At 35.7% G+C, this 24,039-nt stretch overlaps 1 protein-coding gene across 2 annotated transcripts in view; it reads left to right on the top strand.

Moving 5' to 3' along the window:
* Positions 1 to 3,631: 3,631 nt before the first annotated feature.
* Positions 3,632 to 24,039, top strand: part of LOC150101068 (uncharacterized) — a 32,458-nt gene continuing 12,050 nt past the window's right edge. The window contains exons 1-2 of one of the 2 annotated variants that reach the window (XM_090401685.1): positions 3,632 to 4,177; positions 21,003 to 21,143. In XM_090401685.1, coding sequence (XP_090257811.1) covers positions 3,985 to 4,177; positions 21,003 to 21,143 — 334 coding nt within the window. In that variant the 5' untranslated portion in view covers positions 3,632 to 3,984. The remainder of the gene's footprint in view (positions 4,178 to 21,002; positions 21,144 to 24,039) is intronic. The other variant, XM_090401686.1, reaches the window with a different exon arrangement.

The following is a 24,039-nucleotide window of genomic DNA, read 5'->3' as shown; positions in this document are numbered from 1 at the left end:
CGTGCGGTCTAGCTCTGTGGCGTGCAAACGCCACATCCACAGCTACACAGGCTCTAAGTAATATCATTAAGAATGAGCTTCACAAAAATAAAATGTTCTGAAGGGTATATATGAAGAAAGATGGTCAGCAAACTCATAAATAATACAAGGGAGTATTACTCAGAGCAAGAAGAGTGACTGGTAAGGAAAGCAAAATCATTTAATGAGAACTAGCTGTATATGCAAAAGAAAATCCCAAAGAGTGCTTTTGCTATGTGGAAAGTAAGAATGGAAGAATGGCTGTAAAGGTATAACTTAATGAGTGCTGATGGTCATGAGGTGAGAGAGGCAGATGAAATAGTTGAGTTACTGAGCCACCACTTTGCAAGTACATACTCAGTAACTCATGTAAATCAGGTAAATGTAGTGACCTATGTGACAAAGATTTATGTGGGAAAACAGCTGAATGAATTGAAGGTTCTCAGTCTATTGCAGAAGATCAGTGTGAATACAGCTGTGGAATTAGATGATATGAGCTGTCGTTTTGAGGATGCGCGGGAACTGTCATTGCCTCTAACTCTAAAAAGAGAATTCATGAATGGGTCGATACGAATATCACACTGTATGACGTGAAACATGGCTTTGTGAAGTGGGCAGTCATGCCTTAATCATTTAAGAACTTTTTATAATGGAGTGCCAGCTAAATTGGATAATTGGGAAATTGCTAAACTATGATTCTGTTGGATTTTGCAAAGGCGTTTGACAGAATACCACATGGAACTCTGTTACAAAATTAGAAGAAATGGCGATTGACAGGACACAGAGTAGGTGGATGAGAAGTTGGCTGCTGGACAGATATGAAAAAGTGATATACCTAGGAGCAGAATTCAGAGTAAACGTTCTGACTAGCGATGTTCTCCGACGCTCAGTGCTAAGACCATTTTTGGTTAATCCGTATATAAGCTCGTGTCCAAAGCCCAACGACGAACATTATTTTTGAAGATTATAACCGCAAATCGAGACGAATCAGTCTGTAGCAATTTGTGTAACTGACGGTCTCAAGTAGAAAGCAGGGAAAAATTCAAATTTTAGAATTCTACTAAAAGGGGTCAGGTGGTAACACTCAACAGGATAAACGGCAAAAGGCTGCTCTAAGGAATTGTTTTTGAAGGAATCTCTTTTCTTGATGGAAGAAAGTTGTAAACTTAGATTTCTTGTAATGTCTAAGAGGCATCATCTAGATGCTTTTAGAATTATTGGAAAGGTCGAAGAAGACCGCAGAATTGCTGATATTACCAGAGAGAGAGATTGGATTCTCACATAGCATTGTATCCAGGCACTGGGCAGCGTTTCAAACCAATGGAATTTATTCCAGATGTGTCCTAAGAGGTCACCGTCCCTCTACCATGGAGCACGAAGAAAGATTTTTTTTTCATAATTGCAAAACCTAGTCCACGCACCACGACAGTTCAGCTTGTAATTCGCTCCATTCAAGTGAAGAGAAATCTCGACAAAGTGTGACAAGCCATCTGCGACAAGTAGGCCTATACACCCAAAGTCCGGTTTTCAGCCCTTAAGCTCAAGAAAATCGACCGTAGAACGCACATTCGTCTCTTCAGCGGTGTGTATATAATTAGCGATAGACATGGGCTAGTAGTGTAGACTGAACTGCGCACTCTGTCCCCAAAAGCTAGATAGGGTTTAAAGGCCTTGCCTACTCCCTATAGGGGATTAAAGGAGTTAGCTTATTATTATTTTTTTATTAAAGTAAATTGTTTATTTATTTATTTATTTAAAAATAAATAGATAAACTACCTAATGCTTTACATTCCTCATACAGAGCTTCCCGAGTCTCTGGTACAGAAACGTTGGCTAAATGCACACAGGGAAATTTTTCACAAGTGTATTATGATGAATTTAGAATATTAAAGGAAACTTTCAGTCCATCTGGTGTTGTTCATCTGAATTAAACAAATGCCGTTTAGGCCATAAGGAACCACTTCTGGATGAGTTTTCAGTTATATAGCCTGTGGAACATTGTGATTGCATTTGTGATTCGAAGTCTGTATCGTGATTATAAGAGAATTTGGCGTTTTCCGAGTTAGTCAGTTTCTTACAAGGGGAAGCGGCTTTTTCTCCCAGAAACTCGGGTTTTTGTCATGTAAATTTAAGGAAATCGGCCGTAGAACCCCCATTATTTCAGACAGTAACATATCCGGTTTTCCCGTCTCTTCATCCATTGGTTGCCACTTATAATTAGGGAGATTCATGGGCCAACTATTTCTGATTGGCTACCGGTGGAGACTGAACTGACCACTCAGTCTGCAAAAGCTAGATAGGGATAAAATGCTTTGCCTATTCTCTAAAGGAATTTCCCCTTTCCCCCTATCAGTTATGTTGGCAGTCAGAACGCACGCAATTAATAGACATATCTTAACATTTATTGCTTCAGCCACAACTGAAACCAAACCAAATAAAAAGAAATAAATCTGGTAAGACTTTTTATTCCCCAAAAGAGTAGAAGGTCGTGTCAGTAATAACTTTTGAGAGATCGCGGCAAAAAGGTGCTATGTTGTGCTTCATATCGCTAGCACAAGATATTATTGTGAAATAATGAAATTACTGAAATAGTGTGGTTTTTCGATCGATTTTCTTTCTTTCTTTCTTTTCTTTTTTTTTTTTTTCAGAAACCAAAATAGAAGAGTGTACTTGCTGACCATTGGTGTGGGTGTGTATTAACGAGGAAGGGAACAGTTATGGCAGATCACTTGAATTTTTAAGGAGCAATCTTCTTTTAATGACATTCTATCATTAAGTATTATCATTATTAAGTGACATTTCCATGAAGTCCAAAGATTAAATGAATCCTTCTATACACTGCATCAATCCAGCATTGACCATGCCACCTACCTCTCACTAATTGTATTCTGTTAATTGTGTGTGTTCTTTGGCCGATTTTCTTATATGCAGGATGAGAAACACCAGTTTCCAGGAGGAGAAACAGCTTGCTACCTTCGTATGAAATAAGTTAACTCACCTACCAAGATCGAACTCGGGTCTTTTCCAATCAAAGGGCGCAATGTTCCGTCGTTTATCTTCTGTGGCAAGTGAGGATATTGGGCTAGTGTGCTTAAAGAGTAATAGGTAATAGTGGTGCTTCATAATCTTAACCGCTATCATATAAATCATATAAATTTTGAGCGTCAATAATCAAATTATTTTCTGGTAACTAAGGTTGGTCGATTGTTAGAGCCTCTGCTACTAATGGCTCAGCAAAAAGTTAAGCAAGTTTGAGCTCGGTTAGTAGTTGGAAGGAGTTCAATCGTTCGATGAGTCTTTGGACTCCCTGGAGATGTCACATAATAATTTCAAAAGATGTCCTTAATTTCAGAATCTGTCAAGCATGTACTCTTCTTCTCCTTCCAAATAAAAAGTATATGTATTTACTTTTTTTTATTAATTGAAATTAATGAATTATATGATGATAGGAATGAAAGTTTTGATTCTATAACCATTTATATTCTATAAAAATTCCGGCCGCTTCGTAATATCAATACTTTATGCAGTTATTAGGAATTGTAATTAATGTGATCTCAGAGATACGGAAACAATGGCGATGATCATCATTCCGCATCATCATTTCCGTAATGTGTATGGTAATGAAAGTTTTTAAAGGATGTAGTAGCATATTTTTGCCTTGCCCGGTTGAGCTCTTTCTCTCCCTGTTATATTGTTCTGAAGAGTTTAATATGATATCATCACAAAGGCGAATTAAAAGGCTGCGTGTACTGGGAAGGACTGATTAAAAATGGCGGTGTCGTGTTTGTAGGCAGTGTCTGTGGCAGTTTGACTCAGATTATATCAAATATTGAATAAAAATTACAAATGACACCTTGAGCATATAAAAATCATTCGAAGGTGTTTACGTTTCGCAGATAAGAGTAAAATGGAAAATGCAATATTGAAAGTGTCTTAAAAAACTACGCGAAAGTTTGTAGTGTCGTAATGGCTCTGTGGAAACAGATTGAGACTTTGAGCTGTAGTGCAGGGCATATTGGAAATCCCTGTTTTCCAGAGATGATTTTGCCAGATACTGAGCCAGCAGCAGAAGAAACAGATATTTTAAATGAAGTGGGATCCATAAAGAGCGAAAACTTAGAAGACTGTCTTGAAATCGAGCTCCAGACGAGTCACTCAGGTAATTTTCGTCCTTATTTAAAACTTTTCAGTCTGCTTAGATATTCCTTATTTTTCCTCATTTATTTTTGATGAGTTATTGAATGAAACAGACGTATTATTTCGAGATATTTTGCTTTTGAGAACATCATGGAATGAAAACAGCTTAAAGGCTTCAAATTAACCTTAAAGGAGGAGATAATAATACACGGCTGTTATTACTTAATAGCAATCAAATCCATTCCCGGACTTTGTGTCTCTTGGAAAACAAAGACAGGACAGAAAATCCCTTAAAGAAGTAATAAAAGTCGAATATGAGGACACTGAACATTTTTGTATATTAGGAAGTGCAATACAAAAGCATTTCGTGCTGATGATGTCATTTCCTAAGCTCTGATGAAATCTAATTCTATCAGAATAATCACTTCTGTTAACATTTGTATTCAAATATTAATAAGTTTTTACAATTCAAATTTTAAATTGAATTTTTAATATGCATATATATATAGTTTTGTATTTTTAATCAGGTGGGTTATGGCACAAAAAAGTGCACTCTTTAATTTGACCTTAACATGTAATTATTCTCCCTGCCCTAAATAATAAATCGTTTGTGGAGTAGTGCTCTGATAAAAAGGTAAAAACTTTATGTTTAAGATCTTTATGAAATATTTTTATCTGTTCTAGTCACCCTTTTTACCCCTCCTTCCATTTTTAGTGGTCTATAATGATCACTATTGTAAATCAGCACAAGATGTGCTGTGCTTCTGAAGCAGAAATTAGCAACAAAACTGATAATACCTCTGACCAGGCTAAGTCTCAGTTCTATAAAAGGTCCAAGAAGTGGAGGGAGGACAGAACGATTCCTTTGCATAAAGTAGGATCTGAGTCTTTGGTAGCATTTTCAGTATTTCAGCAGTAGTTGTAAAAGTACTGGGAAAGTTGGTCAAAAAGAGAATTCAGGAATGGGTGGATAAGAATATGATACTCTCTGAATGGCAACATGGTTTGGTGAAAGGTGGGTCATGCCTTAGTAATCTATTAACTTTTTTATAATTGGGTGACAGCTGAGTTAGATAAAGGGAATAGCAACACGATGATATGGCTGGATTTTGCAAAGGCATTTGACAGGATACTGCATGGAAGTCTATTATGCAAACTCAACAAACAAATGGGGATGGATATGGATAAAAGGGTGGCTCATGGATAGGTACCAAAAAAGTACTATATGGAGGAGCAGAATCCAGGAAAAGGCAGGTGACTAGTAGTGTGCTGCAGGACTCTGTGCGTGAACCACTGCTGTTCATTTGTACATAAATATAGGAAATAATTTGAAGGGAGATATTTAGTTGTTTGCTGATGATGATGCCAAGTTAATCAAGGTGGTGTAGAGAGCTTGCAGGATGATTTGAATAGACTGAAAGTATAAGCAAAACATAAAACATAGGCAAAACATAAATTAATGTGGAAAAGTGTAAAGTTATACATTTTGGGATACAAAGATTACAAGCTGTGTACCACATTGAGGGAACCTTACTCCAGGATATTGATGCCAGGAATTTCAGGGTGTTGGTAGTAGTGGATAGAAAGCTGAAGTGTAGAGGGTACATTGCTAAAGTAGCCAGGGTAACTCACAAGATTACTTGGTTATCGAAGAACACACTAACAAACAGAGAGAGCGGAGTTATCATTCCTCTTTGTAAAGCTTTGATACGCCTCATCTAGAAGTGTGCTGAAGTATGGTCACCTGTGTTTCTTAGAAAAGTGGTGGAGAGGATCCAGACAAGTGACTGAGATGGTGAGTGGTCTGTGGAATGCTTCTTATGAGAATAGATTTTTTTTTTTTTTTTTTTTTTATTGCAAAAGTTGGTTGTAGGTGAAAAGGATGTTTCAACACTTGGCTAGAAGTAACGGAACAAGAGGTCATTCATAGGAGTTAGGTAAGAGTGTAGTTAGCAGTGGTGAGTTAGAACTATATTTTTCTCTTGGATAGTGTGAAGGAATGGAATGGGTTGCCCGAGTCAATTGTAAGTACTTTGTCCATTAATGGTTTCAAGGAGAGGTATGATAGTTATTGTGTTGATAATTTGGATCGCCCACAGTGAATGTTAGGACTCCATGGAACTTCTCACGAAATAATAATAATAATAATTATTATATCACTAGCCAAAATGGCATGGTATTATAAGGAACTGACTCAAAGATGATCTGAATTTTTCAACACAGAAGGAATAAACATGTTACTAAAGTGCAGTAACTGTATTGTACAACATCCAGAAGTTGTACAAGTATACAGCATTTGTTTGTCAGTTATAAAATGGATATGGCTGTGTTTGAACCCACACCTGTAGCAGAAAATGGTAATGACTCATTGCCACCTTTCACTTTGTTCCTTGAAAATATATAATGGCTCAATTTGTTTCCTTTTCTTTCAACCTTTACTCATACTGAAGAGTTATGTAATGTCCTCAGTGATAGACCTGGAGATGGGTGTGATACATTACGTAACTCTTTCATTTTATCATGTATGGTTCTGTAGGCTAGAAGCCAAGAAACATTAGATTGAATCAAATGATAATGTAGTAATAGGACTTCTGAATGAGCTGTTTAATAAACTGATTACCAGTATTCTGCTAGATGTGTTTGGAGGAAGACTTCACTGGTTGTATGTGTGTGTGTGTGTGGGAGGTGATATGAGGAAACCAAGTTTTGGAGGAGCCTGGTGTTTTTCTCCATATGTATGGTGTATATGTTACCGCTAAAGCTCGAAAGCTGTTAATGTGCACACTACCTAGCTAATCTGCAGATTAACTGATTTGCTCCGTTAACGTGCGGAATTAAGAGTTTTCCGCATTTTACCTAGGTAATGTGCACATTAACCGCTTACATATCGTTAAAGTTCAAAAGTTTGTATCTCTCATTTCCTTTCCCTACTCCTTCCCCTCTCTCCCTCCACTTTTAGTTTGGTTTTGCCAGTGTCATATGTTTTGCAAATTCATATCCTTAATTGTAATAATATTTTAAACCGTTTGATTCTTTGTATTATAGTTTTTAATTGATTGATGATTGATTCTATCAACTAATTTGTTGATTGTTTGATTGTATTAACTTGATTCTTTAGATATCGAAAAATAAATAAATAATATTATGTTAATTTAAGCATACAGAAACGTTGCTGTTGTTCCAGCAAAGATCTTATTTTCACTTTAATGAGTGCCTAGTAGGTAATTTGAGAAAAGAAACAATTTTCCGCACGTTAACGGATCACCCTAGTTAATCTGCACAATACCTAGATAATCTGCAGAATAACTGATTTCTGTACTTTAGCAGTAACATATATACAGTATTCAGATCTCTCCTACCATGGGAACAGTGATGATCAAATTTACAGATGGCCAGATCTGGTGAGTTATCACAACGAATACAACAGAAGATCACTTTTTTTCCTTAAAAAAATGTTAATTTTTAACTGAAATAAGAAACAAGAATGAAAATTTTTAATCTTTAGTCTTCAGGACTAGCACTGCACTTGGATCAAAATACTCACATCATTCCAACAAATTGGATATAACAAAAAAAAATCCTCACCACACTCCTTAAAAAGAACATCTTCAGGAGTCGTTGTCAAGGTTTTGGAGAAAGTAGTCAAGGTAAAAATACAGGAATGGATTGATGAAAATGAGATACTGTATGGGGGACAGCATGGTTTTGTGAAGGGTAGATCATGCCTCAGTAACTTGCTCAGGTTTTATAACATGATGGCTGAACTGGATAAGAGTAATGGGTTTACAGTGATAGTGCTGGACTTGGCTAAGGCCTTTGACAGGATACCACTTAGAATTCTAATCCATAAACTGCAACAGATGGGAATGGATATAGGGTTGGTGAGATGAATAGGAGGGTGGTTGATGGAGAGATATCAGAGAGTAGTTTACTCAGGAGTAGAGTCCAAAAGACGGCCTGTGACTAGTGGTGTGCCGCAGGGTTCTATTCTTGGACCACTGCTATTTAATTTGTTCATTAACAGCATAGGGAAGGATCTGAGAGGAATGGTTCATATGTTCACTGATGATGCAAAGTTGGGTAGGACAATAGTGAATGCTCAGGATGTTAAAATTTTGCAGGATGATTTGGATAGATTGGAGGTTTGGGCTGAGGAGAATGGATGTCAATTTAATGTGGCAAAATGTAAGGTTATGCATTTTGGGGTGAAAAGATTAGCAGCAGTATATCACATTGGTGGAACTGTACTTCAGAAGATTGATGAGGCCAGGGACTTGGGAGTGTTGGTGGATAGGGAGTTGAAGTTTAGGGGACACATTGCAAAAGTGGCTAAATCAGCTCATCAAATCACTTGGATGCTGAAGAATACTTTGACATGCAGAGACAAGCACGTTATTGTTCCTCTGTATCGAGCCTTGATAAGACCCCATCTCAACTACTGTGCCCAGATCTGGGTGCCAGGGTTTCTTCTTGATTGGGAGGAGATGGAGAGGATCCAGAGGCGAGTGACCAAGATGGTAGCTGGTCTATGGAATGAACCTTAGGAGAACAAGTTGAAGATTTGTGGGTTGCAAAAATTGGTTGATAGGCGGAAAAGGGGAGATATGTTTGTGACATTCAAATTGCTGAAGGGTTTCTATAGGATTAATTCAGAGGATATTTTTGAGAACAGGACTGGTGGTGGGAGGACTAGGGGACATCCATGGAAGCTGGGAAAGAGCGTGGTTAGTAAGGATGTTAGAGCTAGGTTTTTTACTTTTTGAGTGGTGAATGAGTGGAATAAGCTACCAGAGTCTGTTGTGGGTGCTATGACAGTGAGTGAGTTAAAGGCAAAGTATGATAGATACTGTGTGAATGTCGAATAGTTGTGATGGACATGATGTTTAGGGCCTCCCCTCGATGAGTCTAAGGACTTCTTGGAGTTACCCATAATAATAATTCCCCCCCACCACAGTTTTGCCCAGTGTCAAAACAGACTTATCGAAAAGTATTACATAGAATTAATTAAATTTGCTAATAAAATCAGCTTCCAGTCCTTGTGATCTAACATTACTGATATTATGTGAATTATACTGTATAGTGTTAATATATGTATATATATAAATGTAAATATGAAAATTGATACAAAAATATAAATGTAAATATGAAAATTGATACAAAAATATAAATGTAAATATGAAAATTGATACAAAAATGTAAATGTTATTATTATTATAATTATTATTATTATGGGTATTTCCATGGAGTCAGTAGACTCATCGCAGGAGACCCAAACTAGCAAAACAATATCTGTCATATCTTTTCTTGAATTCATTTACAGACGAAGAGCTCACAACTAAGTCAGGCAATGAATTCCACTCATTCACCACCCTCCAGGCAAAAAACCTTATTCTGACACTTTTGCTAACCACACTCTTCTTTAATTTCCAGGGATGACCAATATCAATCTTTTAATCCCAAAATGCATGACTTTATACTTTTCCACATTGAACTGACATCCATTATCTTTTGCCCATTTTACCAGCTTATTTAAATCATCCTGCAAACTTTCAACATCAGCTTGATTTTTTATTGCGCTACCACTTTGCATCATCAGCAAACAACTGAATATCTCCCTTTAAGCCATTTCCTATCATCATCATCATCATCAAATTCCTGCCATGTACCCTCAAGGGGTGTACAGGATATGATAGTACTACATGAAAAAAATTACATCATTATTAATTTCCTATCTACAATTTTCCTCCAAATCAGTCTGTTACTTGTCAACACTCCAATATTATCAGCTCTTATATTTCTATCGTCTAAAGCACTTTGTACCGTATCAATCCACCTATATCTTGGTCTTCCTCTCGGTCGTTTTCCTGCCAACCTGGCAGAGAACACTTGTTTTGCTAATCTTTCCTCGCCCATTCTGTTTAAGTGACCATACCACCTGAGATTAGCTCTGCTAACGCATTCCTGGATGCTGACAATGTCAAGTTCTTTCCTAATATCCTCGTTTTTAATATGATACTGCCATTGATGCCACCTGTTCACGCCTATAATCTTTCTCAGGACTCTCATATCTGAAGTCTCTAGTCTTTGGTCAAGTGTTTTACTTCTGACCCAGCTCTCAGATCCATAAGTTAAAACTGGTTTGAACACTGTCTTGTATACAGCTAATTTAGTGTTGCGACTAATTTCTCTCTTATTCCATATGAATTTATTCAGTTGACTTCCCACCATACCAGCTTTGCTGATTCTGTTGTCTATTTCTATATTTAATTTACCATCTTCAGTAAAAATGGTGCCTAAATAGCTGAAATGTTTTACTTGTTCCACAGGTTCTCCATTCACAACACAGTTGACATTTTCAATGATTCTGCCTATTTTCATTGTCTTTGTCTTTTTATTGCTGACCTTCATACCATATCTATTACAAGAGCTATTCAATTTAGTCAGAGAATCTTGCAGACTTGTAGCGGATTTATTTAGAAGTATAACATCATTCGCATAAAGCAAAGAGCTGACATTAACATCTCCAATTTTGATATCATGTTTAATACCACTTTCCTTCATAATGCGATCCATATAGATAATGAATAACAGAGGGGATAATGTACATCCTTGTCTCACACCAGATTTAACATTAAACCATCTTCCTGTACTTCCTTCAATTCTAACTGCTGACTTACAACTCAAATAAAGACTAAGTATTGCTTGATATAATGTCCCATTGACACCATATAACTGCAGCGTATTGAATAGCTTCTCTCTTGGCACCTTGTCATATGCCTTTTCCAGATCGACAAAACTTAAATACAGATCTTTGTTATATTCCCATGCTTTCTCGACTATTTGTCGTAAAGTGAAGATCTGATCCTGACAATCTCTATTTGGCCTGAATCCAGCTTGTTCTTCGCCAAGCTTTTCTTCCACAATTCTTCTCAACCGTTTCTCAAGTATACTTGCATAGATCTTGCCAGGAACACTCAGTAGGGAAATACCTCTGTAATTCTCACATGCAGTTTTATTTCCCTTTTTATATATGGGTACTATGAGAGCTCTACTCCAATCATCAGGAATTCGTCCCTCTGTCCAGGCTTTCTGAACTATGCAGTGCAGCCACTGTAAGACTCTTATACCACCATACTTCAGCATTTCTGGTTGAATATCATCTACTCCTGCTGCCTTTCCACATTTCAAGCCTTTGATGGCTTTTTCTACTTCAAGTATGGATATGTATTCCTGACTGCATGCCTGGTCAGTGTTTTTTACCACTGTGCTGTCATCACTGCTTGTTTCATTTAGCAGTTTTTCAAAGTAATTACTCCATACTTCAAGGATATCTTTTTCTCCCGTTTTCATGTCACCTTTATCATCTCTAATTCCTTTTATAGCACTCTTTCCTCCATTCTTAAGCTTCTTCAACAACCTCCAGAATATTTTGCCACCTTCTTGATATTTATTTTCTATATTCTTGCCAAAGTCCTCCCATGACTTTTGTTTAGCTAGTTTTACACAGTGTTTAGCATTCTTGCATTTGTGTCTATATTCTCTAAGAGCACAAGCTGACTTATTTGACAGGAACTTTTGGTATGCTTTCTTCTTTTCCTTCACTGCCTCTTTAACCTCCTGTGTCCACCAGGGAGTTCTGATTTTTTTATCCTTACAAACAACTTCACCACATGCCTCTCTGGCAGAATCAATCAATGTTTTCTTCAGAGTTTGCCAATGAATCTCCAAGGTTTGATTCCTGTTCTCAAATTCTTTCATTTTTCCTTCAATAATCTTTGTGTATTTTAGTCTACAGCTCACATCTGAGAGCTGCTCAACTTTTATTCGCTTTAAAACTTTCTTACATGTTATTCTTTTCAATATGAAATTCAATTTTATCCTGCTCAAGACTAAATAGTGATCACTTCCAATTTCAAATCCTCTGTACACTCTGGTGTCCTGCACCAGGGAGAAAACATCACTATCAACAATAACATAGTCAATGAGACTTTTCTTATTCCTAGCCTCTTCTCTCCATGTAAATTTGTGCACATTTTTATGTTGGAACATGGTGTTAGTAATAACCAGTCCATGTCCTGAGCAGAAATCCAACAGATATTTGCCATTATTATTAACTTTGCGCTTTTCTCCAAATTTTCCCAAAATATTTTTGTATGTCTCACAATCATTTCCTACTCTGCTATTTAGATCCCCAACAAGGACCAACTTTTCATTTTTCATTGTGTCAGTTGCTTTTTCTAAAGCGTCAAAAAATTCCTCCACTTCTACCTTAGTAGAACCTTCTGTGGGACCATAGGCACAAATAAGTCTCATTGTCCAGTTCCCCATTCTCATATTTGCCCACATTACTCTACTTGAGACTGACTGCCATTCAAGAAGATTAGCCTCGTATTTTGTGTTGAATACTATGGCTACTCCTTCTTTTCCTTGATTGTCATTGCCTGAATATAACATTTTGTATTTATTGCTCAGAAAGATCTCGCCAGTTTTTGTCTTTTTTGTTTCAGTCACCCCTATTATGTCGATCTGGTACTTATCTAATTCCTCAGCTAGCTCCATTTCTTTGCCATTCAGGCTTCTTACGTTGATAGTACCGCCAGGGAACCAGGGCGATCGCTGTTCGCCCTGGTTCCCTGGCGAAAACAACGGGGGCCTTGTTTAACCGGGCAACGCCCCAGCCGGCATGAAATTTTGTCATGTTGTACCATCATTCTATATTTTGTTTTAACCAATAAGAATACAATTTGGTCGGCTAAATCCCAAATTGCCAGCCCATCCTCGTCCTTTCAGTATCCAAGTAGATACCCAACAGGGTGCACCACGAGAAGGTGAGGATTGAACATTAGGTCAGAAGCCCTGGTCGGTTCTCCGCATTTCTTTAAAGGCTATGTGGAGGTCTCCTCTCAGTTATACAGCTTTGACCCTTAAGCACCCCATTTCCTATCATTTATTCCTATATGCTCCATTGAATTACAATGCTTATATTACATGTAGCTTACAAGTACTGATTAACATATAAATTGGTATATAAATGAATTTCCTATCATTTATATACCAATTTATATGTTAATCAGCACTTGTAAGCTACATGTAATATAAGCATTGTAATTCAATGGAGCATATAGGAATAAATTACCTCATGGTAAGGTTACTATTGGGAGGAAAATGCAAAAAAAAAACCCACACACCTTTATGAAAGATACAACAAATAAACTGGGCTCCCTTCTCAAACCTCTAAACATGGTATCTATCTTCCTGAGACAAATCAAGGATTGCTAGGTTCCTGTCTCCTTACCAGGTATGTATATTATCTTCTATCACTGTGGAACTCAGTATTTCAGGATGGACTGACTAACCTTGATCAGGAAAAAAGAACATAAAGAATATGTCTGGAATGGACAGTCAGAAGCAGACTCCTTTACAAATCTCAGTTGAAATCGGAGAGACTGTTCCTGCAATTGGCACAAGTTCTATTTTGTTTTCACTAAGTGTGTCAGTTGCCTCTGGTAATGCTAGTTTGAGCTAGTGAAACGTTTGCTTGTAAATAATTTTATTATAAATTATATTTACAGTAAAAGTGATGAGTGATTTTTCTTGTGATGAGTCCTTGGAGGTTTCATGTAATAATAATAATTTATATGCATTCCAGTGTTTAGTAGTTTACTGTTTCAGAAACTTTGTCATGAATCATAGCAACATCTTTGAAAAAAAGGGTATTATATATGGAAAAGAATTAGCTGAGATTTCAGGAATAAAGGCAGTAGTTGATAGAACAATTGTAGCAGCTCAGTGAAGAAAAGTAAAGTGAAAGTTTGATTATGAATCTGTTAATAAATCAGAATATTAAACTTATTAAGAATGATTGAGTTATTAAAAAAAATTCAAGAAAATGAAAGTAAGTTTAAAATAACCACAGGAGTTGATTGACAAAGTTAGTGAAGAATAGTATTGATGGACAAAAAATATTTTAAGAAATTCCTTTATAAAGTAGTGTCCAAATAAAGTTTTTGAGTTTATTTTTTTAAGATAATTTCTTCAGTCTATTTCCAGATGTAACAATAGCATTAAGTATAGTAGCAATAGATACTATTTCAAAATTAAAATTGTTTGAACAATGATACAAAATTAATTTAATGACTTGACTATGGTCTCAGTTGAACAGCTTAGCTGTATAATTTTATCCTGATTAAGCATCTGTAGAATTAAGTTAATTAATTTAATTATTAAGTATAATTAACAATTTACCTATAAAATACCATTACCTACTACATAAAATATTAAATATTTCTGGATGATAGCTGTTTTTTGTACATTATTTTGTTTAGTAAAAAAATTATTATAGGTATATCAAAATTAATCGAATGTTATTTATGCATATTTCTATATTTGTAATAAATTGTGTTTCCTAGTATTTTTAAGTATCTCATTTGATAGTTCTTGTGCATGTGATTATTCTCAGTACTGTTTTGTGAATGTTTGGTTCATGAAGGCACTCCATTCAGTTGATTATGTATTGTTTTCTTTAAATGTTGGTTGCAGCAGTGATAAGCCTAACAGTTAACATATGTTGTCTGCAGATTCTTTTTAGTACTTGTGTTTATGATCATCTCATGTTTTGCATGTAACTTTTTAGCTAGCTGGAGTTCTTTTAAATTTTCTGTTTGCAATGCCCTGCAATCATTAAGAGAATTTTTCTTGCATGTAAAAAACTGTTCTTGCAGTAAACAGTTTTAATGGATCAAATGTAATCAGCCCTCTATCCTACTAAAACTGAACTTCAAGATACTACAGATTCTATAGGAGACAGTCAAGCTTGTTTCCTGCATACTGAATTTAATTATAGGCAGAAATGGGAATCAAACACAATGTACAACTTACATGTGCCCTCATCAAACACTCATTAATGAGGGCACAGTTAACTCATTATCATGCTTGATGAGGGCAAAATTTGTCATTGTCATGCTAGGTCTTTCTTTACTTAAATGACTTGGGTATGACAATGACAGAGTGAAGAACACCATCCAGGAGCTTGCATAGCATCCCTGTTCATTAGTTGAAACTGTTTTACTTAGGTAAGCAAATTAAGGTAAAGTTCGACCTCTAAAATTTATCTTACCTCTCATATTAGCTTAAAATGCTTAGCTTAGCTTAAGTGCTTAGCTTAAAATCTTGCTTTTTTTTTTATTATTATTATTAAATGTGGTTTTTATATAAGTTTAAAGAGTTGGAGGATAAGACATGTGATGGCAACTGACATAAAGCTACTTTTCCCAAAAAAAACTGGAAAAGTAGGCTTTAAGTCAGGCTTTAACACAGTCAAAATGCAGTGCTTTTTCAAATTCAATCAGATGAACTTCAATCACTGTTAGTCAAGATTTTTGTAAAATTGGTTACCGAGAACTCTCTCAGTACATTTGTGAAGATGATGCAACATTTGGAAGATGAGGTTTGATTCCTATTTAGATCATGAACTTTTATAATGATTTCTCAGTTGAAAGTGACTTTGTTTGTTTTGTATAAAGGTTGCAGGACTTACCTGTTGAATGCTTGGGATTTTAACCCTCCAAAATATACTGACCATATGGCTTTAATTGTTTGGCCATAATTCCAATCAAACCATGCAGTTGATATTTTCACTGATAAACTTGGGTTTTGTAATGGATGTTTGCAGATGTAATCAAACCCCATTACATAATAGAAACTTTCTAGGGAGAATATTATTGTTGTAAATAATAAAAAAAAATCTCTAGTAGATTAAAATCAGTGTTGTATGTTAGCATTCTGTTACTGAAGGTTCTTTGAGAGTGCACAAGTTATCACCTGTGCAGATGAAATTTTATTTTCTGAGTGATTAATTTATTTCTTACCTGATTTACAGATTATATAATGGTATGTTGTAGATTTTTACACTATAAAACAGCACTGCATAAATATATGGATAGCCTTCTAAATGGAGAGGCTTATCCATTTGAAATAGTATAACTTGAGGTATATGTGCTTATTGTCACCATCATTATCCACATGTAGCCAAAAATTCATTACAGGAGTTCTTCACTGTTACACACGTTCTTGTCACTTTGTGCCTTATGAAATGTATAAAGGCACATTGTGATTTATGCATTTCTTGCAACAGATCTACAAAAAAAACTGAGGGGAACAGAACCAATTTCTGCTGTTCCTATCATAAAGTTTTGAAAACATAAGTATTTTTTAAAAGTATATACAGTCATCCCTCGACTGACGTCTGGGTTCTGTTCCATCCGGCAGGACGTAAGGCGATACATTAAATAAACAGAGTTATAGGGGTTAGGAACCTAACCGTAATAAGTATACTGTCATTTTAATTTTTAAACCTTATTATAAAACTGTACTGTGTGTTACTGCCACTATAAAATGAGAGATTAATCACCCAAATCTTCCTCCACAATCACATCTTTATTACCTTCCCTGTGTGAATGATCAGGCTGTGGCTCTTCTGGTTTAACCTTTGTTTTTTTTTATAAAAATGTCCAATGTGCTTTGCTTATTCCTCTTCTTCTTCCTTTCATCATAAATTTGTTCATAGCAAGCAAACGCATCATGTTCTTTCCTTTCTATTATTAAATAGCGTTCAACATTGGGGTCCATGTCTTCAGCCATTTTGAGAACATCGCTAACTGCAAAGAACATTTCTGCAAGACCCTTCACTGTAAATTGTTTAACTACCTCTTCCTTTTCTCGTTTTTCCTCTTCTGTAACAGTTGTTCCTCCAGTTCGACCAATTCTTCGTTTGTCAACTCTTCAGGGAACTCTCTATGAGTTGAATTATGTTGTCATCATTCACTTTGAGATTCAGATTGTTTGCTTGGCCCACTATTACAACTTCCAAAATCATGCACAAACCTTTTTAATGTGTTTTTCCATATGCCACTCATACATTGAGAGTTCACTTTGTTCCAAGCCACAGCAATATTTTTAATAGCATGATGAATATTGAATGTTTTCCAGAATTGCATGAGAGTCTAGTCATTTCCTTCAGTAGCAGAAATGGTCTGTGAAAAAGTTCTCCGTAGATAATGCGCCTTAAACACTACAAGAACTCCCTGATCCATCGGTTGGATCAATGAAGTAGTGTTTGGAGGGAAAAACATGACCTTGAACTTGGTGAAGATCACCGCTATAAGATGTACAAGATGGATGATCTGGAGCATTATATAGAATTAATAAAATTTTAAATTCTACATTTTCTTTCACACAATAGTTTTTTTATTTCACTCGCATAACAGTTGATTAAGGCATTCTCAAACAATTTTTGAGTCATCTACGACTTCTTATTGCTCCGATAATGAACTGGAATTATGCTCCCTAATGTTTTTGAAGATTCGTGGATTCTCACTGTGCCATATCACAAAGTTTCAGTTTATATCTGGCCACACCAACAGAATCGCAATAGGCATTAAGAGCTTTGAAACTAGGCATAGATTTTAGCTTTCTGTGGATGAATGTCTGCTCGGGCATTTTTTTCCGAAATAAGGACGTCTCATCCATATTAAATGTTTGCTTTGCCAAATAATTTTCCTTTGTAATAATTTTATACAATTTTTCCACAAACTCCTTGACAGCCTTCTCAGCACATGCAGATTCCCATGCATTTTCACACTATGCAGTGCAAAATGCTGCTTGAATCTCATAAACCAACTCGAAGAAGCGTTGAATTCATAGTCATAATCGGGTTCTGCTTTCTCCTTCAACATGTTGAAGAGACTTAGTGCCTTAGCAGTTATAGTCACAGTGCTAAGGAGGCATGCGCTTTTGGTTCAGGTCCTCTATCCATGATGCAAGTAGCTTTTCCATATCACAGATAGGACCTTGTCGTTGCTTTGTCACTATCGTCGATTTAATGGAAGCAGATCCTTTCACAGCCTCTACGATTTTGTCCTTATTTTTCAAAATGGTCGACACTGTAGAATGAGACCATCCGAAGCCATGTGCAAACACACTGACAGGCTTTCTAGCTTCATGTTGCTTTATAACTTGCAACTTTGTTTCAAGGTTTTTTGATTGTGCATGTAGGAGCCATGTTGCACAAAGCATCACGAAATATTTAATGATAAATACACAAATAACCCATTTCTCAAACACAAAATCAACAGAGGAACTGTTGAAGACAAGTGCCGACTGCCGAGGGAGTTTGCTGCTGAAAGCGCTGTTGCATGCTTTACCTTACACTTGCTTGCGTCTTGTTCGAAAGTATATCTGAAAATATTATTTATTCCCTTATGTGATCACGGACGTATCTTCGAAAGGACGTACGTCGAGGGATGACTGTATATACTGACCAAGTACCAGTCCTTGGTTCACTGTTATTCAATATCTTCATTAATGCCATTGGGAAGGATTTGACAGGCAACATACAGCTATCTCTGATTACCTTACCTATCTCTGCATCATCAGCTATTTGCTGATGATGCAGAGATAGGTAAGGTAATCAGGAATGTTACTGATATGCAGTACTTGCAGAATGTTTTGAATAGGCTGGAATTGTGGGAATGGGAAAATTGATGTCGGTTCAATGTCAGTAAATGCAAAGTCATGCACTTTGGCCTGATTAGATATCTAATGTTGTATTATGTTGGCAGGATTATGCTAGAAGAAACTTATCAGGCTAGGGATTTGAGTTGTAAGTCAGCAGTTAGAATTGAAGAAAGTACAGGAAAATGGTTTAATATTAAATCTGGTGTGAGACAAGGATGTACATTATCCCCTCTGTTATTCATTTATGAAGGAAAGTAGTATTAAACATGATATCAAAATTGGAGATGTTAATGTCAGCTCTTTGCTTTATGAAGACGATGTTATACTTAATAAATCCACTACAAGTCTGCAAGATTCCCTGACTAAATAATTGTTGTAATAGATATGGTATGAAGGTCAGCAATAAAAAGACAAAGAGAATGAAATAGGCAGAATCGCTGAAAATGTCAACTGCATTGTGAACTGAGAACCTGTGGAACAAGTAAAACATTTCAGCTACTTAGGCATAATTTTTAGTGAAGATGGTAAATTAAATATGGAAATATACAACAGAATCAACAAAGCTGGTATGGTAGGAAGTCAGTTGAATAAATTTATATGGAATAAGAGAGAAATTAGTTGGAACACTAAATTAGCTATATACAAGACAGTTTTCAAACCAATTTTAACGTATGGATCTGAGAGCTGGGTCAGAAGTAAAACACTTGATCAAAGACTAGAGACCGCAGATATCAGAGTCCTGAGAAAGACTAGAGGCGTGAAAAGATGGCATCAATGTCAATATCATATTAGAAACAAGGATATTAGGAAAGAACTTGATATTGTCAGCATTCAGGAATGCGTTAGCATAACTAATCTCAGGTGGTATGGTCACTTAAACAGAATGGGAGAGGAAAGATTAGCAAAACAGGTGTTAGTTGGCAAGAAAACACCCAGAGGAAGACCAAGATATAGGTGGATTGATACAGTTCAACAGTGGCGCACCCATGGAGGGGAGGGGCATGGGTGGCCTCCCCCCCCCTAAAAAAAAAAAAGAAAGAAAAAGTTAAAAAAACACTAGAAAATTTTCCAAAATACTTTTCCTAATTAAAATTCATTTTTTATTTATGTTGTGTCATGTCTTCTATTTCTATACTACTTATGAATTAAGGGTCACCTAAGGTGAGAGTACCCTATAGCAGTGTTTCTCATCCTGTGGTCTGCAGATCACAGGTGATCCGTGACGATGGGACAGGTGGTCCACAGGCTTAAATTAATCAAATAAATCTATATATTTTAATTATCCAAACAAAACAAATCAAAATTGAATAAGAAAAAATTATTAAAATAAAATGAATACTTAAAAAAAAAAAATAGCAGCAGAATCCATGAACATTCTGTTACTATTTTAATTTGTAGCGCAGAATGACGAGTAATAAAAAAGGGGTGAGGTGAAAAACAATATGGTTTTATTGCTTCCACCTTCCCTTGCTGTTTTGTCAGATTTGAATTGAACATGTGTTATCCACATGACCACATTTCAACCAATTGGTTGTTTATTGATTTTTATTGTTGCAGGTTTTCCTCCTTCAACCAAGGCTCAATATATTTTCAGAAGTGCTAAGTAATACTTAGACAAAATGTGTTGCGAGTTAATTCCAGTATTTATATATTTTTTGGAAATCGCGTGAAAAGCAAGCTGACATAATCGGTTGAAATGCTAACTCTCTTCAACTGAATTTCAATAATATGTGAAACTGCCATAACAGCATTCGCTATATATATATATATATATATATATATCTTAGTTTTAACACTTTCGGTTGAATTTTATTGCTGCCGAGCAAACTCGCATCTAATTAATAACAATAGTTTTTAGTTAGATACTGTGTTTGCCGGTGCAACATATGGTTTTGCTTGAGTCTGTATATACAGCATAGTTTCTGTATGAGGGATCATGTGATTTATTAATTAGTGTAATTTTTACCCAGTTGCACTATTTGTTGAGAAATATATTACATAGACTGCTTATACCTTATTCACTGACATAATAAAAGTACTTGTTTTTCTTGCCTCTGCAATATAGTGGCTATTGGGGGAGGGCCTGTTGTTTACTGCGGAGGCAAGTTACTATTGCCCTGCTCTGAATGTGTTTCAGCTTTTTTTCATTTGCGAGGTATATGCGAAACTTTTTAATTTATTTTTTTTGAATAATAAAATCAGGGGTGAGAGTTATATGCGAGTAAGTACGGTATTTCAATTATGGATAAGTATTGGTACCTTCTTTAAATGGAAAAATATCTTGAATGACCTTGATAATACAAAACAAGTTTGTAATAATAGTTTGTGTGTAGTTTCTGAAGAGAAAGAGATCTGTGACAAATCCACAGAAACACAGAATTCCCATCAATTGCAATGCGATAATATTAATACGCTTACCGAAAGGAAAGATTTGCTGACTTGTTGGACACTGGACCAGTGGATCGCATTCAAAGGTAAATACAATTGGTTAGTTTATAGGAACATTTTTCCATTTTGTGACTTTTCTCCCTTTTTTGCCTACATTATTGTGCTATTATTCAACAATTGTTTACAGTTTTGAATGTTATATAAAGTCATATCAACAGTCGCCTGATTACGAACACGTGATGAAAGGGACGGGGAGGTTTGGAGCTTCCCTGGATAGTATTCAAAAGGTAAATACAATTGGTTATTTTGTACAGGGCCCCCGAAACTTATTAGTTTAGAATTTAACCACTGGGAAAGGGTTTGTGTCTACCTCAAAACTCTGAAACAGAATTTGGAAACATTTTCTGAATAACTTTTTATAAGAAATTTCTGTGATTTCATGATAGGCTTGCAGTCACGAGAATGACCTTTCGTTATCGAAAAAAGATCAGCTAATTGAACTGTCAAGTGACAGTGGGCTTAAAATGCAATTCCGTGATCGTGGTTTGGCTCAATTCTGGATCTCACCTTCAGTGAGAAGTGAATTTCCCGAATTAATTGAAGAAGTCGAAAATTTGTCATGCAGTTTTCTACAACCTATCTTGGCGAGAAACGATTTTAATCGCTCCTTCAAATAAAAACAAAATACAGAATTTGTCTTAGTGTGTGCTGATCTTCAACTGAAGTTCACCACTATTGAGCCAGATATTCAGCAACTCTGCAAGGTCAAGAAGCTCATCCATCTCATTAAAAGTAAATAGTAACATAATTATATCATTTTATTTATTTGTTTAGTAAAAATTAAAACTTTGTTTTAATTTTTACTAAACTTAGTTTTTTACTTAGTAAAAATTAAAACTTTGTTTTAATTTTTATCCACAAAATTTAATTTTTTATCTATATATGTGGCCTTGTTGGCCGACTCTCCAGCCAAAAGGCTGCTAGTTCGAATCCCGCCGTGGGCATGGATGTTTGTGATTGTCTGTGAAAATATTAGTGGCAGTGGTCGGCAGTAGATAGCGTTGGTGTAGATCAGGGATCGCCAAAGTCATTTGCCCGTCGACCCCTTCAAGTGTTTCTTGACTTTTTATCGACCCCCTATATTTTACTATTACGTAATTATAATAGGACAAGCAAATAAAAGACGCTTATGTGACTTTTTAGATTGTTTATTTTATAGTTACAGTGTTTATTGCATGTATAATATAGTATATATTATTATATTACTATTACTACTACTATTACTATCACTAGTAATATCACCGGTATTACTAGTGATATTAATAAACTACTGGTATTGATATCACTGGTATTACTACCAGTGCTGCTGAACTCTTCAACATAGAGAAGTTTAGTTCGTGAATGAATAACGATTGAATTATAATATGTATGTTGATGAATTTTAGAACATTAACGCTCACTTGTATGTCGATGCGCAAAAATGAGACTGGGATTGAATACTTGTAAGTATCAGTAAATAAGAACCATGCATGTGTTTCAATCTCGCTCCCACTGTGCCGGCCGGCAGGAACCACCAACATCCATTTATTGGTAAATACGTCATTTTGGCCTACTTGATTGGCCTCAGTAACTATTTTCATGACCTTACTCCATCTTACAAGTCCTATTCATGGACCTGTAAGATGGAGGTACTGATCCCACGATTCACTCTTAATTGCGTTGTCATTATCTCCATGTCTTTTGTCATGGAGGTAATCCAAGTTAACCGAATTAAATATTACCCATACAATAATGTCTTATATTTTTCTGTCGACCCCTGAGTCCGAATTGACCCCTAACAAAGTCATATCGACCCCTTTGGCAACCACTGGTGTAGATGATGATGATGATTGTAGTTGTGGTTGGTGAAGACGGAGAGTTGTAGAGTAGGTGCCCTTCCTCGATATGTTTTTGGACTACCTGGAGATGTTATGTAATAATAATATCGACAAGCTTTATATATTCATTGTGCATCACATAGTTTGAATTTGGCACTTGGAAATGCTGTATCCGTGACAAATAAGAAATTGCATTGGCATAATTGAAAAGTACACAATTTCTTCAATACCTCTAAAAGACAGGACGTCCTTTTTGTTTATAATATTAATATCTTTTAAGATTTATAATATCTTTATTTAGCTTGCAAAAAATATTTGCATGCACCTTACCATTGTCTAAAATAATGCAAAAATCTGATAGTGACCTCTTAATTGCCCTAAATTTTGTTGATGATGATGTGGCTCAATTAAATACCGTTCGTGAAACACCAGATTTTTCATTTAAAGATATTTACGATGAAGCATGGATAAAAGCGAATAATTTTAATATTGACATTAAAAAGCCAAGGACTTCATCAAAACAAACATTAAAGTTCAATGTTCCAGCCAATTAGAAGAGTATTTCAGGAGAACTATTCATTCCATTTATTGACCAAATATTGACTCAACTTCATGAACGTTTCACTCTGCATTGCAACATTTTGAAATATATTTTTTTCTGTTCTACCAAATGGAAAAGATGCTCCAACAGCAAGTGCAATGGAAGATTTTCATCAATTGTGTGAATTTTATGCCAGTGATTTGCATTATACAAATCCAGCAATTTTCAACGGCGAATTCAAGTATAAGAAATTTGAAAAACCGTTTGCAATAGCTCCATGCAAAAATGCCATTGATGCTGTTTCAAAGTGTGACAAAATGATATATCCTAACATCTATAACTTATTAAAAATATTTGCAACACTTCTGGTAACAACATGCGTCAGTGAAAGGTCATTTTCTAACTTACGCCTTTTAAAAATCTATTTAAGATCTACCATGACACAATTACGATTGAACGGACTGGCTTTGCTATGTATATACACACACAGAGAGAGATTAATGTAACCACGACTGAAATAATTCAAGAGCTTTGTGAAAAGAAAAGAAAACTGGATTTTATTCT

Source organism: Typopeltis vanoorti, chromosome 12, assembly GCF_054136105.1.
Source record: "Typopeltis vanoorti isolate ZY-2024b chromosome 12, IOZ_Tvanoo_1.0, whole genome shotgun sequence".
Classification (NCBI taxonomy): Eukaryota; Metazoa; Arthropoda; class Arachnida; order Uropygi; family Thelyphonidae; genus Typopeltis; species Typopeltis vanoorti.
This window is presented reverse-complemented; position numbering and strand designations above follow the sequence as displayed.